This window comes from Perognathus longimembris, chromosome 14 (assembly GCF_023159225.1).
Source record: "Perognathus longimembris pacificus isolate PPM17 chromosome 14, ASM2315922v1, whole genome shotgun sequence".
NCBI lineage: Eukaryota > Metazoa > Chordata > Mammalia > Rodentia > Heteromyidae > Perognathus > Perognathus longimembris.
The window spans coordinates 52,304,569-52,321,031 of NC_063174.1; the positions used below are offsets into that span (position 1 = coordinate 52,304,569).

The following is a 16,463-nucleotide window of genomic DNA, read 5'->3' on the forward strand; positions in this document are numbered from 1 at the left end:
CCAGGGCCTCATATATACGAGGCGAGCACTCTTGCCACTAGGCCATATCCCCAGCTCCAGATCTGTTGGTTTAATGGATACATCAAGCTGGCAGCACATCAAAGAACTTTCACCTTGGACAGGAGCAGGGCCCCCCTTCCCCTCCTCCCGTTATCTCTGCCTCTTGGTGTTGGTGCCATTTCCTTTCCACTAGCAAATTCCACATGGAGGGCTGTGTAGCCAGCAGGTTTTACAGCTTCCAGACCTAGATGGAAATGCAGAGCAGAAAACTGTGCCCAGCTCTCAAACTGTCACTAAGGCCAGTTTGTGGGAATTTGTGGGAGAAGTTAGCACCTCTTCCAATTGGAATTATGTTGCAAGGGGACAGAGGGGGGCAAGTAGGGGTAGGGGGCGGGCACAGAAGACTGGGGTGTACTGATACTGCTATTGTTAGGCACCATCCCGGAAAGCCACCCCAATACAGACTCAAGATTGCTGTTGGCAGTCTGAAAGTGAGTATCTTGATCATTTCTCCATTCCCCAAACCATAGCAACACACAGACGGTAGAGCCTTCTGAGAGTCTGAGAAATTCCAGACACAAGTGTTCAACACAGAGCTGGCAATTGTACCTGTCACAGGTTCCTGGTCTCTTAGCAAGAGGTTGTCACAATCTTGCCCAAACTCACAATGCTAAGCTAGAAAACCTTTCCTGGCAAATGCTGTCAGGGTAAACATTTATGCTTCGAACTCCTGTCTGAGAGAATCTGTGCCAATTAAGTAGCATCAGAGCATCCTGAGCATGTGTTGTTTAAAAAAAAAAAAAATCACAGTCTGGGAAGGATTCAGCTATGGTGGCCACGGCTGGGGATGGGTAAAAGGTTCAACAGGACCCCTTCCAAGATCTTCTTTAGTTCCTTAGCACTGAAAACACAGCTTCCAGTGAGACTGGCTGTCACTTTGCCACTGCTTTTCTCTGTCTTTCCCTTCCTCTGGTCTCTGAAACTCATCTTTGCCCATGTCGCAGACTAGTTCGCATTGTGGCACCATCAGAGAGACCAAGCAGAAGAAACATACAGCTCACGAGCAATCCCAATTCATCCCCAAGGAGCTTTCTTTCGCTGTCACATTTCTGCAGACTCTCAGTCACTCATAAGTGTCAAGCACAGCTTGCAAAGATCCGAGTTCCGCTTCTCCCCTGAGCATCCTTTAGGTCTCTACCTTGATGCACCAGGAGCTTCAGATAGACCTGGGAAGGTGGGAGGAGGAGGGCACGCACAAAACTGCTAACTAACTGTTCCTAGAGGTGTGTGACTTCAGTTCCCTTGGGTAAGGATGCTTGTGTGTACTGTTGGTAGTTACTGTGTGTCTGGGGGTAGAGGATCCAAGCGCCTTAGGAAATTGTAGGACATGACAGGAACATTACTATAAGCACCATCAACTTTGTTTACTGAACATCCAATCATCAGCAAGCACTTGTGGGTACTCTGTGTGTACCGTCTCTTTTAATTCTTGCAAATTCTAGGAAGTGAGCCCTCCTGTCTCTTTGGCAGGCCAGAAAACCATCAAGTGAATTGCTTGAGGTTACTCAGTTGGTGGGCGGCATGAGTTGGCTCTTGGCCATGGCCAAGGGCTGTCCCCTTCTCTCCCATTCTTGCCGTCTCCTGTGGAGCAGGGGCAGGGGCCACCGGACCTGCATGCAAAGCATTCACGGGCCGAAGATGAGAGAGAAGCCATCAGCACCAAGCTTCAGCAGTTAGAGCAGCCTTGCAAGCCTGACACCTTTGTTTCTTTCATACTTTGTATATCTGTATGCTCTTTTAGATTTTACAAGTTAAGTGTACAAAACGTTTTCAAAACCAGACAACCATTCATGATGGCCAACTGGCTAACCAGGAGGACAGAAAACACCAAAGAAAAGAGGCAGTGTTAAGAACTTCCTTCTGCCTGGGGCCAAGGTAACAGCTTGAGTGCCTGGCTTGTATCCCCACATATATGTGCACTCCTGTGTGCACACTTATCACATGACAGGGACCCTGGATCCCTAAGGCATGCCTCTGGCCATGAGAGGAGCCAAAAAGAACAACATGGGATCACTTGGCATTTATAAGTGGATACTTCTAAGAAGACTTCTGTAATGCAAAGAGCTTGCACAAAATATATTCTCAAAAGTTCTTCATTGTGAAGAATCTTGGCAATCCTATCAAAACATTTCTAGACTCCCATCCAAGTACAGTTACACAGAACTTTGAGAAGAATGTCTTCTCAGAGTTTGATAAAAAAAAAAAAAAAAGTATGCTCTCTCTGGGGCAAGATGCGCCAAGATTGATCTTTATATTTTATAATCTTCTGATATAATTAATAGATTAGGAAAACATTCCTAAATGTTAAAAGAAACTGTAAGGAAATATTCCTATGGTGAGTTACATTCCTTGCCCAAGAGTAGGTTCTGTTCATTGTGGTAACTTACAAGGACTAATTTTAGGATTTCCCTTTTTCTCTCTGCAATCTTTAAAATCCAAAGTGAACTACGTAAAGCAGCCATGTCTAAGGGCAAAGTCGGGGGGAAGGGGGGAGAGAATCGAGCAGCTCCATTACTTAATGAATGAAAACAACATACTATTCATCATCATCTGTCTTCACAGCAAATTGGTTTTACTCACCACAGCCCCCTTCTCCTTCAGATTCAGTCGACAGAAGAACACTAGGGAGTCCTTAAGCTTCTTACAGGGAAAAATGTTTACAAATATTCATGTTACATTGACCTACGAGTCAAAAGGAGTGAGTCCAAGCAGCTTTCTGAACGGTGTTTGGTGACTTTGAGCAGGACAATTTTACTTCAGACTTTATTTTCCCCATCTACAAAATGGGAGGGAAAATGCCTGGTTGGAAGGAGTCATACACATGGAGACATGAAGTGCATAGCCATCGGCTGCGGTGTTGCTACCACATCAGAGGTTCCCCTGAGAGCCTGTGAATCCTAAAATTAAAACATGGGAGTTTCTACTTTAAGGAGGGGGGAAAAAAAGGTGAACATAAACAGAATGCCCAACCAAACACAAATGGCCTCTCATTTGTACAAGTTCCTTTGTATGAAATTCAACAAGGAGGGCAAGGAGATTAGGCTGCCAAGGGGTGGAGGAGGGGAAAGAGGAATCACAGGTGTGTACGAGGTCTTGGGGGTGGGGGTGGGGGGTTGAGTGTACACGGCAGAAAACTTCACGCTAAGTAAATTTTACCTCCATGTTAAAAAAAAAACTGTAGATGGTGAAAAGGTGAATTATTTTTAGTTTTATCCTTATATGAAAGTCTGTTTCGTATACCCCCTCACCAAGATGCATTATTTCGATAATAAAAGCAGAAGCAGTAGATATAGAGTGAAAGTGATATTAGAAAAAGAATTAAAACACTCCTGACAAATACATGGAAAAAGATGGTGGGATATGCAAATACAAAAGCCCTCCCCACTCCATTCTTGGAAACTCTGCACCTGTTACCTCGGTGATATACTCACTTTCTGACCAAGTCCCTTCGTCATGGTGTTGATATAGTCAGCTACCCTTCCTCCTTCCTCTGAGAGGGTGCGTTTCACAGAGTCCAGTACTTCCAGACCTCTTTCTTCCTTTCCTTTCTTTTTCTTGGGGGGAGGGGGAAGGGTGGGGTCGGTTGAGGGGTTTGAACCCAGGACCTGGGCACTGACCCTGAGCTCTTTTACTCAAGGCTCTACCACTTTGACCCACAGTTCCACTTCCCATTTCCTGGTGATTAATCAGAGATAAGGCTTTCCTCCCCTAGGCTGGCTTTGAACCCTGATCCTCAGATCTCAGCTTCCTGAATCGCTAGGATGACAGGTGTGACCCACCAGTGCTCAGTTTCCCAGAGCTCTCTTTCTTCTTTTTCATTTTACACTCTCCTGGAAAATCTCATTTAGGTTTGTAATTTCATGGCCATCAGATTAGCAAATTCCAAAACTTCTTATCAACCTGTTCACTCTCTTCCACGGTCCAGCATCAATTACACACACACACACACACACACACACACACACACACACACACACACACACACACACACAGCAGGTGCCTGGCCTGCAGAAAGTTCTTGGAAAATACTTCTGATTGCACAACCTTAGGAAGGCAGGTAACCCTTTCTTCCACTAGTTCTGGTCAGTCGGTAGGCATTTTCTCAGAGCACAACACTGGATTTTCACTGAAATAGTTACTATAGACTAGTCGAGAGAAATTAAGATCAAGCGGGAAAGTGCAGAATAGGAAGCTGAGGAGTTCTCAGGCTAGACACTGAGAGAAGTCAGGGTAACTGAGAACGGGCCAATTTGGATTCTCAATTTGACAATGAAAGAGTGAGGCCAGACATGGAGGTGTGTATCGCTAATCCCAGCTACTCAGGAGGAGGAGGTGGAGGTAGGAAGATCGTGGTCAAAGGCTGGCCTGGGCAAACAACCTAAAACAAAAAGGATGGAGCTATGGCTCAGGTGGTAGAAGGCTTTTTAACTAACCTAACACTCCAAATTCCATCTTCAGTACTGTCAAAAAGAGAGAAGGAGGGAGGGGGGTATCCAATTAAACAGATGGCTTCTTTTAAAATTACATTTCCTTATATATGTATTTAACTAATGTAAGAGCAAATTCTCAGGGAGTGACTCTGAGTGATTAGAAGAGGCAAACATCAACCCATTTATCCTCACCTCTGACTGTAGGCAAAACAGCTAGATTTGTTGCAGTTACATAAAAATCTTCACTCCATACAGAACAATAACACAAATGAGGCCAAGAACAAAGGGTCCTTTCCTTTGTAGGCCAAAAGAGGACAGAAGGCAATTAGGACTTGGGGGGGGGGGGAGCCCACCCCCTTTCTGTTATTACTAAGTTGTTTTTTTTTTTTAATGGCTATGCCTGGGGGCAAGAATCAGGAGCTTTCTGCATTAGGTGATGGACTTGTTTATAAAATGGACAAAAGAGTCAGCTTGTGGAGCAGATGAAAGAAGCTGAAGAGCCCAGGGGCTGTGCAGCTCCCACCAAATGGGAGATGGGATGAGTCAGGGAGGGTGGGGGAAACCAGAAGGAAACCTGGGATCCAAGGGCTCTAAAGAGTGTCCCAGACCAAAGACCAGAGGCCCCAGCCAGGTCCCCTGCCTGGAGTCCAATCTTGACAACCTGTTTATTTCAGAAGAGAGACACGGGTGGGCTGGCACTGGCAATGGAAATCACTCACAAAAGACAGGCAGTCTGAGAGAGTGTTCCTTCCAAGAGTTTGGGGACTTGTCACACTGAATACGCTGGACTGGATGTTTTCGGTCACCGTTCAATCTTGCAGCCTGGTGTTATGGCAGACAATCCAAACTGCAGCCTGAGCTGGTGGCCATGGGAAGGGACTCAAGGCCAGGATGTGTGGAGCTCTGGCCTGCGCTTTGCCTTTAGCGTACGGACACAGCACTACCTGCCAGCGGAACATCTCAAGGAAGCAACCCCACACCTAAGGAATCAAAGGAGTTCAAAGACAAAGACACGAACGCCCTGACTTGCAGTATTATATGCAAATCCAGCGGGTCTGAGCATTTCCAGTTTGGAGCTTCTCACGTGGATGAAAAAAAGTCTCTTCCTATATAGATGAGTGGAGTTTTGCCAGGGGAGGTAGAGCGTAGGATTTTAGTCTCATTTCCCCCCAAGATTTACGTGGTTTTTTTTTTCCAGTCCTGGGACTTGAACTCAGGGCCTGGGCACTGTCCCTGAGCTTCTTTTGCTCACAGCTAGCACTCTACCACTTCCAGCTTTTTCTGTTTATATGGCACTGAAGAATTGAAGCCAGGGCTTCATGCTAGCTAGGCAAGCACTTAACCACTAAGCCACATTCCCAGCCCAATTGACTGTTTTATACATTAGTATAATAGTATGTCATGAGTGGGAACTTATCACCAACTGTTCTTCAGGCTGTACTAATCCTCAAGTGAACCCAACCAGACAAACATTATGATCGTGATAGTTTAACCAGTGTTTGTTCCTCAAAGACCGCAAGTTTTGGAAACTTGGTTCCTAATACAATATCAAGAGGTGGTGGCGCCTTTAAGAGGTGGAGCCTAATAAAAGGTGGTTAGGTTATTGGTGGGTGACCTGAAAAGAGATCATACTGATCTTGAAGATCGAGTTGTCCCACAGAATTGTTATGAAATGGGCCTTTCTGTGCTCTGGCTTCCCATCCCTTCTGCACACAGTCTTGTCATTGAAGCCACCTGCCACTAGGCTCCCACTAGAGGATCAATCAAGGGAGCCACCTGACTTTGGACTTTAGATCTAAATAAATCCTTTTGTTTTATAAGCTGTCTAGCCAGACTCATAAACAGGTGAAGCCAAGACGGGGTTTGTTTCCAGATTGTTTGGATGCATGTTTTCTCGTGGGCCCTTGGAGAACTGCCTTGCTTGAGGACAGGGCTCTTCAGCTAGCATTCTCTGTCCTCTTTTTGGATTCACAGAGGACACTGCTGGTGGAACAGAACACTCTTTTCATTCGTCCACTGCTCTGAGGGAAGTCGGTAGGATGGACCAGCATTAATACTCAGTAGAAAACCTACCCCAGAGGGCCGCTGCTTAATTCATGGGTGGGGTGGGTGGGTGGTGATTGAGATGTCATGAAGTTTGACTGAAGATACGCTAACACACAGGAAAGTCAATGCATGGTGCTAATTTGGAGCATAAGAAACCACATGTCCCAGAGTGAGACATCCAACCGTCACAGTGGATCTCGTGTATGTGTTTACAGTAACACGTGTGCTTGTGTACACATAGGGACCACAGCCACAGCGCTCGCTCGTTTCCTTTTCCTCCTTTGTTCGGGGGTGGGTGGGGGGTGGGGGCGATGAGGGGAGTCTGTGGCAGTGTAATCCTGCCCAGTGCACTGGAAGGAAATACCTCCCTAAAGATTTCTTCCCCTGTCCTTAGCTTATCTTGTGTGTTGTCAGCAGTGAATGGAATCCGAAGTCATTATGCATGTTAGTGTGTGTTAGAGAAACACACTTGAGAGTAATGGCCCAGTAGGGGAGTGAGAGGGGTAAGGAAGGCAGAGGAAAGGCCAGGAGGCAGGGTTTCCAGCCAGTGAGGGTGAGGGCTTGTAAAACGAGACCTCCCCAAAGCTAAGGCAATGGAAAAATAAAAGTTTGCAAGATCCCACTCAACCAATAGCTGGGCAGGGCCGTGTGTGCCTGTCATCCCAGTAACGAAGGGAAGCACGAATAGGCGGACTGAAATTCACATTCGGGTATAGTTTGAGCCTATCTCGAAAATACCCAGCACACACCCAAAAATAGGCCAATGGAGTGGCCCCCAGAGGTGAAGTGCCTGCTTAGCAAGTAAGCGCAAGGTTCGATGTCTAGCCCTCACAAAAAAGTATTTTAGCCACCAAGACCATAACACAGATACTGAATGGTTGGAGACACCTGTCAGCTGGCCACTCCGGGAAGGCTGTGTCTGAATAAGTTCTGTCTGAGCCTGTCCTGGGTCCCCTTTAAACCGCAGCCCTGCCCCCTACAAAGCCCAGCTCGCTTTCTATTGTATAAGGGCTGAAGGACTCTCTACTCTAGTCTGCTACAACTGCTACGCTAAAATTGTCTCTCACAGCCTAAATGGCATTTAAAATAAATACTGTGAATTGATGAAATGACCAATTATGTGAAGTACCCCTGCCTGGTGTAATCCAAACCAAATCTTACCCCATTAGCCTCAAAAAAAAAAAAAAAAAAAACCCAGAGCGGCAGGCCCCTCCTGCCAGCCGTTCTGTACTCAAATACAGCACCGCTCTCAGCCGCCAGGGAGGACTAAGTGCCTCCTGATAATTCTAGCAATGGGTTTTGTGCTGGTCTGTGCAAAAATAAATAAACAAATAGATAGATAAATAAATAAATACATGCACTACGCTTCCCCTCAGCAGCAGCTTACAAACCAAACAGCCACAAGGCGACATCAGCACGTGTGCTGGGGTGACTGTGTTACGTCATTTCAGGTTTTCATGTCCTTCATTTCCCCTTAGGACCTCACATCCCGGGCAGTAAAGACCACCATGCTTCCAGCTTCAGGGTGAGGGGAAGGTCCCAGGCAGCCCGGCGGGATTGGGACCCAAGGCCAAGCCAAGTGGGACACCCAGGTGCCATGCGTCAAAGCCACCGTCCAGGTATGGTATTGCCAGCTTACCACACGCCTACTGAGATGGAGCCTCACTCTAAGCCAGGGCGCACTGGGTTCTTCTCAGACCACACATGACGCCACCAGCACCCACGGCCCCCACGGCCCTTGCTAAATCCCCACTGCTGTGCTCTGGTGGAGATGCCATTTGTCCTGCCAATTCCACACACTCATGCCTCTCTCTGTAGATCAAGGCCTTGTTCAAATGTCAATTCTCTCGAGAAGCGGCTGTCCTTCTGCCCCCCCCCCCCACCTCCCGAGACAGTGTGTCTTCCCTCCCACCTCAGCTCCCCTTCCCAGCCTGCATTCCTATGCCTTCAAGCCTGGGCCAGCACACGTGGTAGGTCGTTGTCCATGATATCTTTGGGGGGTGGGGGGCATTCTGGTCCTGTTTGGTCTCAAACCTAACCATGATGAGTGACTGGCATGTGACGAAGTTCTTTCCTAGACTGATTGTTTTAAAATGTCCTCTTTCTAGCAGGAAAAAGAAAGGCGTGCAAGTAGACAGATGAGAAGTTAGCATTGGCATGCATGACCAGGCCCCACCTTAGTTTTGTTTTGGCTTTTTGGAGGTACCATGGCTTAAACTCAGGGCTCAAGTTTCTTCATAGCTAGCACTCTACTACTTGAACCACACGTCCAGCCTGGATTTAGCAGGTTAATTGGAGATGAAGCCTCTCAAGGCTTTTCTGTAATGATTAGCCTTGAACCTCAGTCTTCTAGATCTCAGCCTTCTGAATATATACTATAGGCATGAGTCATCAATGCCAAGCTCAGTTCCCTTCTTCATATACCTGCATCAAATTGCAAAGTTGCTTATGGGCATTTGAACTTTCAGGGCAACCCAGTACCACACACAATCTACATATCTATATTGATATCTGTCAATTTATCTATCTATCTAAATGTAAGAAAAAGAGAAGGGGGGGAGATAACACTCATAAAAATTGAAACGCTTTATCGCAGTAAAAAGGTCTAGAGCACTCTGGACAGGTACAGCCAAATGATGAAACACTGAAAAACAATAATAATAATAATGTTACCGAGTCCCTACCTACACCCCTAAACTCATAAGGATCCTCCTGATTTTCAACAACAAAAAACACAGCTTAACCAGAGGCTCACACCTGTAATCCAAGCTACTCCCCAGGTTGAGGACAAAGGATTGTGGTTCACCCAGGAGAAAAACTCACACTGCATTCATTTAATTTCAGAAATTTTATCTATACTTCTCCTCTCCATAGAAGCAAACAAAAAAGCTAATATGCAAAGCATAAACACTTTACTGAATAAAAACTTCTAAAAGAAAAGGCTTTAAGAAAACAAAATCCCATTTCTCAAAATAACCCAAACGTTAGCCAGGAAGAGGCAGAGAACTTTGCAATCCACTTGAGAAAAACCCAGAAGATGATTGTGATTTGTTTCTCCTTATATAAATGGAAAGAACAGAATCCCATTTTTTCTTCTTCTTGGAGAGGAGAGTTCCCTTTTATTACCTTACACATGTAGGATATCTACAATAACTATCAAAAATTAGGATTAATAACACTTGCCAGCCTAAATTTCATCATTGCTTAAAAAAAAAAAAAAAAGCCCAAGCAATTCTTAAGTTTCTGACTCCACAGACTATTAGAAAGACAACAGGCAATTGTCTGGGCTATAAAACAACACAAAACACAAGGACATCTCTCACGATTGTCAAGCTACTCCAGAAACCTGAAGATAAATGTCTGTTTTCTTCACCACATTAATAATATTCTTCTTCTTGACACTGGTTTCTAGCCTCTGCATGTCCTTTTAAGGGACAGAGGCTAACGCAGCTCTAAGCCAACAAAAAGACATGAAAGCCCTCATCAAATGCCAGAGTTCCAAGGCGCTTCGTACAACCAAACCCACCTGGCTCCCGCTCAATCCATAGAACCTGAAGGGGACAGAATGCCGGGAACACTGGGGCCAGTTACAGAGAGCACAGAGAGACACAAGAGCCATCGTCTCTAGGAAATTTCTGGAAGCATTATGAATGTACCTTTGGGGTATTTTGAACCATTTATTCATCCTTAAGTTGGGCATTTTAATAAAACACACTAGCAAAATCAGATGGGAAAGGCAGTCTGAATTCTCTAAGCACACACAGTGGCGGAAGACGGATGGGTCTCCCTAGCAAATGACCTCCGTGGGAACCAACGAGGGGATCTCAACTCTGACCCACAAAACACATCAGACTCGACCTCCTGGGCACTCAGGAATGCTGGGTGGTATAGCAAGGGACAAGTGTGACTTCCCGGATGACAAATCGCCGATCACCCAAACCAAGTCAGCTCAAGTCCTGGGAACATTTAGAAGCACTGCTTTAATCTAGCCCAGCGCACGCTCTTGTCATATTCCAAATTGTCATGGCATTCCGATTCCAGCAAAGAAACCCACACAGTTCTCAAATATGACCCGTGACGCGAGGCCTAGGAAGGCCTGGTTTCAGATTTGCAACTTCCAGTAACCAAGAGGCTTTAGTAGGAAGAAATACAGAGAAGTGGTGTTAGGGCCCAGCCCACGACAGTCCTACTTCTTCAGAGGGAGGCCACGGCTAATCAGAAGAGCCCTCACACCACACACAAAGGAGTAAGGAAGGAGGAGGAAGAGAAGGCGCTCCTACACACTTACCTTGCAGAAGGGCTCCATTTCTCTTGAAGAAGGTACTGCCCGGCCAGATGGGTGGACCTGATGTGCTGGAAGAAAAGAGAAACACATGGGAACGTTTCAAACTCGTTTCCACTCACTCACCTGCCCCCCTCTCCCTCTAAACCTCACTGCAAATGGCCTCAAAACATTTTCTCCAGGTATGCATGACTGGCACTGCTGAAAATGCAATTTTATTAAAAACAAAATAAACAAACAAAATAACACAGTTCCTATTTTCCAGAGCAAAACCAGCTGTGTGAGTTGTCTCGTAAACGCCTTGGTCCTGCGGGCACTGAAATCACTTGCATGAAGACAAGTGATAAATGCATGTGGTTCAACAGCATCCCAGAGAATGGCGGAGTGCTTGCTAACCTGGTCATGACTTTGTGAGTCAACGCATTAATATTAAGGTGACGGTACTGATGCTTGAACTCAGGGCATTGCATTCTCTCTTGGCTCTTTTACTCTTATCACTTGGGCCACAGCTCCACTTGGGGTATTTAGCTAGTTAACTGGAGATTAACATCTCAAGGGCTTTACTGTCTGGGCTGGCATCACACTGTGAGCTTAAGATCTCAGTCTCCTGAGTAGCAAGGATTACAGGCATGAGCCACCTATGTCCAGTTGATTTTGTGAACTTATGTGGCAAACAAACAAAAACTCTTCTGAAACGAGGCAGGCTTTCTTCCTATACACAAACCTGACTCTCTTGGTGTTATTATCACCAAACGCTTTTTATATAGATATGACCTTGGCTTGACTCCGTCCCTTTCCCCCGTTTCATTTTGTATTCTTTTTACGATTTCTTGGCTTAAAACGCTGCACTCCAGACCCCATAAAACACTCTGCCATCAACAGTCTGGTAACAGGAGAGGCCAGAGCATAGGAAAGATCGATACATCACAGACACACTGCACTGTATTTGTAGAGGAACATGTTTGCTGCCTTATAGATTTTATAGTCATGCAGTGGAAAACTTTAAGCCAATCTTATAATAAAATATTCTCAGAGTGGAAAGTAGGTTATTTGAAACCAACTATTGGTTTCGATGAATGTTACAATGCACTTAGTTCAAAATGTTACTACCTCTAGCCCCAAGAGTAGCTATGAATTATTTCCACCAAAATAGTGCCTAGCAAATGATATTGACTAATGCATTATCAATCAGGTTCAACATTTAAAAGAAAGAAATGAAAAACATCAGAGGACTTGTATCTGTAAGTACAGTGTACGCACACATGCACCTGTGCACACACAATGAATTCCTCACCAGTCACTGAGCTCCCTAATTGCGTAGGATTGCAGTACTGTTAGCAAGAAGAAAAAGATACCACTGACATTCTGTCTAGCAGAATTTCATTGCCAGAATAGCACACATGATTAAAAGGGAGAACACAAATACATACACATACACATACACACACACACACACACACACACACACACACACACACTCCAAGCATCAAGAGAATGTCAAGTGTTGGAGAGTGCACATACAGACTTACCCAACCTCAGTATCTCACTACACACTGCCTCACAGATCCTGCAGGTGGGGTTTTTACCCCACCCCGTTGATGTGAGTGAAAGGTTTCTAGTTCAGATGATTGTTAGTGTTGTTTTCACAATATTTTCAAATTAACATGTCTTTTTGGGGCTGGGAATATGACCTAGTGGCAGGAGTGCTTGCCTCATATACATGAAGCCCTGGGTTCAATTCCCCAGCACCACATATATAGAAAACGGCAGAAGTGGCGCTGTGGCTCAAGGGGCAGAGTGCTAGCCTTGAGCAAAAAGAAGCCAGGGACAGTGCTCAGGCCCTGAGTCCAAGCCCAGGACTGGCCAAAAAATAAATAAATAAAATAAAATGTCTTTTTGCATATGCATCATGCTATATCGCTCACTCAGTAGACCACAATATGGTGTCAAGCCTAACTTTTGGATGCACTGGGAAACCAAGAACTTCACGTTCCTGCAGTGGTCTGGAATTGAACAAAGTAAAAGTGAATAATGTTCTTCCTGTCACCCTGAGTCTCAGCCCAGGCCGGGGAGTGGCAACTGTGACTCAAGTTCAAGGATAAAGGCAGCCAGCACAGCTGAATCCATCTGACCTACTCCAGTTGGGGGGAGGGGGTGTCCTTTAAGGCTCAAAGTTGTGGGGAGAACCATGTACATTAAGATGCTTAAGATGATCTTCAACAACCCAGCAAGCGCCACGGTCTTGCCATCTGGGTGTTTTTTTTTTCTTTTTAACATAACAAAGCAGGTGACAGCAATCTGGATGTTGCCAATTCAGAACAGCCTGACTTATAAAGATATTTAAAAACAGAGGACTTCATTACAGAGGAGTTCACGCTTCTAGAGAATTCAATAATTGAGTATTACTGCAGAAGCCTGACGATCCAGCTTACTGCCGTCCAAATCTCCTCTTTATCCTGACCTTGATTTGCTGAAAACCGAGTAGACGCAGGGGATGGAGCAAATGTAAGGGAGTGAGGTTGGATAAATCCAGTGCTTTAGATAAGGAAACTTCTCTGCAAGATAGATATCTACCTTGAGATTTCTACAGCACTTTTCCCCCCCCAAAAGACATATTTAAGTCGCCGATCACTATTCTGTGGCCATTCTGCTCGTCAGTCCCCTAATCTGAACTCTACAGAGGTGGACCAGAATTGGACTGGCGCTGCCATCTCTGGTCCCTGTTGTAACTGGAGAATTCTCTTTACCGAGAGTCCCTGCCACACTAATTGTGAAGCTTGTGAGCTCAACAGTTCCATATCCCAGCTTCATCTTTTGGACGGTCTTTCCTTGGCTGTTAAAAGGTTTAAGGAATATGAAATGTATATTGAGAACCATACTTTGGGTTGCAAAAGACCCGGGAGGAAAAAAAAAATATCTAACTCTTATCTTTTGACCTCTAAGAACTTACTGCTTCCTTTGATTCGATCCGGAGAGAAGAAATTATCTAACGAAAGGCTAAGTGGCTCTGGCTCCGGCTGCTACAGCCTGGCAAGGTGGCAAACTTGATTTTTTTTTTCTCCCTCCAGCTGGAGACATCCCTGGCTGATTGGTGTATGGAACTCAAAGTTAGCTAAAAATACATGCATATGAATTTGATTTTTCTTTTGGTGTAGTCCCGGGGTTTTAACTCAAGACCCAGACACAGTCCCTTAGCTTTTTTGCTCCAACTGTCACTCTACTACTTGAGCCACAGTTCCACTTCCAGCTTTTTAAATGAAGAGACTCGTGGACTCTCCTGCCTGGGCTGACTTTGAACCTTGATCCTCAGATCACAGCCTCCTGAACAGTTAGGATTACAAGCATAAGCCACCAGTGCCCCCCATAAAGTCATTTTCAAATGTATTCAGAGAAAAAACTCATATAGTGGGAGGGGGTGGTACCACCCCTTCTTGGCAGGTGCCCATACATGGCATATGGGGGGGGGGCATTCCTTTCATACAATAGCATAAAATGCCAGTGACTTGTCACTGCCATGGAAAGTGGCCAGTCAGATTCCTCTAAGCATAATGGTCCCACAGTGCTCATACTGGTGACTAGGTACTGAGTTCAGGGATTGATCCACACTTTTCCCCCAGACTCTCCAATGCTGCAGGGTGGGCGGGACAGAAATCTCCTTCCCATTCTATTAGATGAGCATAAAGAGGAGCTGGGGGTGGGGGAGAAAGAGAGAGACAGACAGACACTAAAGGCATTCCATACATCAGCCCACCACCAGACCAGGACTTCTGGAGGCAGCCCAAGGTACCACAGAGTTACACGTGCATCCATGGTTCCTGTTCCATTTCTCAGTTTCCAGGGCTGAACTCAAACCCAACCCTTCCATGGAAGATGGAAGATGGCCAGCAGGTGGAATTTTGCTAGGAATCTCCTCAAGGCTAGGTCCTAGGTTAGAAAAAGCAATCAGGCTAACCAAATAGGAAAGATTTGCAGGCTCCAAGCAGTAGAAATAACACAGTGCTGGTACCACAGATGTCTCATTTCAATAATGCCCTCACAGAATCCCAGTGACCTTCAGCAGTTACCGGCCAAACCAACAGAGTAATAAGCACGCCAACAGGTGAAGAGGGCTTCCCTGACAAAAAGTTAGCACAGGCACTGGAGAACATTCATCCAGCGATCCCTGAGACCAGAGAATCCCAAGAGCTGAAAGATACCATCCTACACAGCATGGCATGGTGCTGCCGGGGCCTCCCAGCCTTCAATGGTCCTGGGGCCTTACTCTCAGCAACATTACCTCCAGTTCCCAAGGGCTCACTGTGGGGCCACAGATGGTGAAGCCCGCAAATAGCTCAAGACATCATCGTGTCGTCTACCCTCTGTTCTGTCCAGCACCTGGGCAGCTATCATCACTGCGAAAACCAGCTGAGTTGTAAACTCAGAGCCTGGGAAATTCTGGCAAGACTCACACCTGAATTCACCATTCTGGACTTTTTTCTAAGAACAAGGCTACCAGGCATGAACTGATCAAGCTATAGGAGCAGGATGTATATGGCAAGGATGTGCTAGGTGAAAGAAGCCAGGACAAAGGGCACAGAGGCGGTTGGTGTCGGTCCACTCTACATGAGGCCCCCAGACAGCAGACAAGTTCACAGGGACAAAAAGTAGCAAGGTGGTTTCTAGGAAAGGGGACGGAAGGGGGTGGGTAGTGTTTTATTAATGGGTACAATTTTAATTTTGTATGATGAGAAGGGTTCTGAAGTCCGATAGTGGTGGCTCACACCTATAATCCTAACTACTCAGGAGGTGGAGACTTGAAGATCATCATTCAAAGCCACCCAGGGTAGAGAAATCCACGACAATCTTATTTCCAATTAACCAGCAAGAAGCTGGAAGTGGAGGTATGGTCCAAGTGGTAGAGCACCAGCACTGAGGCAAAAAGCCAAATAAGAACACAAGGCTCTGAATTCAAGTCCCAGTATAAGCAGGCACAAACACAAACCTCCATACAAGTTCTGAGACTGGTGCACAATAATACAAATGCATTTAGTAATACTAAGTTTAGGGCTTAAAAATAGCTAAGATGGTAAATATTATGTTATGTTTATCTTAGCACAATTTAAAACAAAATCTAATACATATAAAAGGACAAGAGATTTTGTGCTGGTAGCTCACACCTGTAATCCTTAATCCTAACTACTCAGGAAGCTGAGATCTGAGCACCATGGTTCTAAGCCAAGAAAGTCTGTGAGACTCTTATCTCCAATAACCACCTGAAAACCAGAAGTGGAGCTGTGGCTCCAAGTAGTAGAGTGCTAGCCTTGAGCAAAAGAGCCCAGGGACAGCACCCAGGCCCTGAGTTCAAGCCCCATGACTGACAAAAAAAAAAAAAAAAAGAAAGAAAAGAAAAGAAAAGAAAAAGAGAGGGGAGAGAAGAAAAGGGAGACTCGGGGGGCGGGATGGGGTGGGGGGGGGGAGCAGCGAGAGCACTGTTAGAAGAGGTGACCAGAAGCTAAGAGTTTGGAGAAGGGAGGTCTCTCAGTCCACATGCTTTGTTCTGACCCTCCTTGAACATCTACCAAAATGGCCCCATAGCATGCTAAACGGCAGAAAACCCAATCACCCTGAGGAAGGAAATGGACAGGTGCAGGGAGACCATCTTATCC

The 16,463-nt window shown here is 45.7% G+C and overlaps 1 protein-coding gene across 8 annotated transcripts in view; it reads right to left on the minus strand.

Annotated features, from left to right (window-relative positions):
• Foxn3 (forkhead box N3) overlaps positions 1 to 16,463 on the minus strand; it is a 360,243-nt gene that overhangs the window by 87,249 nt on the left and 256,531 nt on the right. For all 8 annotated transcript variants that reach the window (XM_048361885.1, XM_048361883.1, XM_048361884.1 and 5 more), the window contains one exon: positions 10,825 to 10,889. In XM_048361885.1, the coding sequence (XP_048217842.1) occupies positions 10,825 to 10,889 (65 nt within the window). The remainder of the gene's footprint in view (positions 1 to 10,824; positions 10,890 to 16,463) is intronic.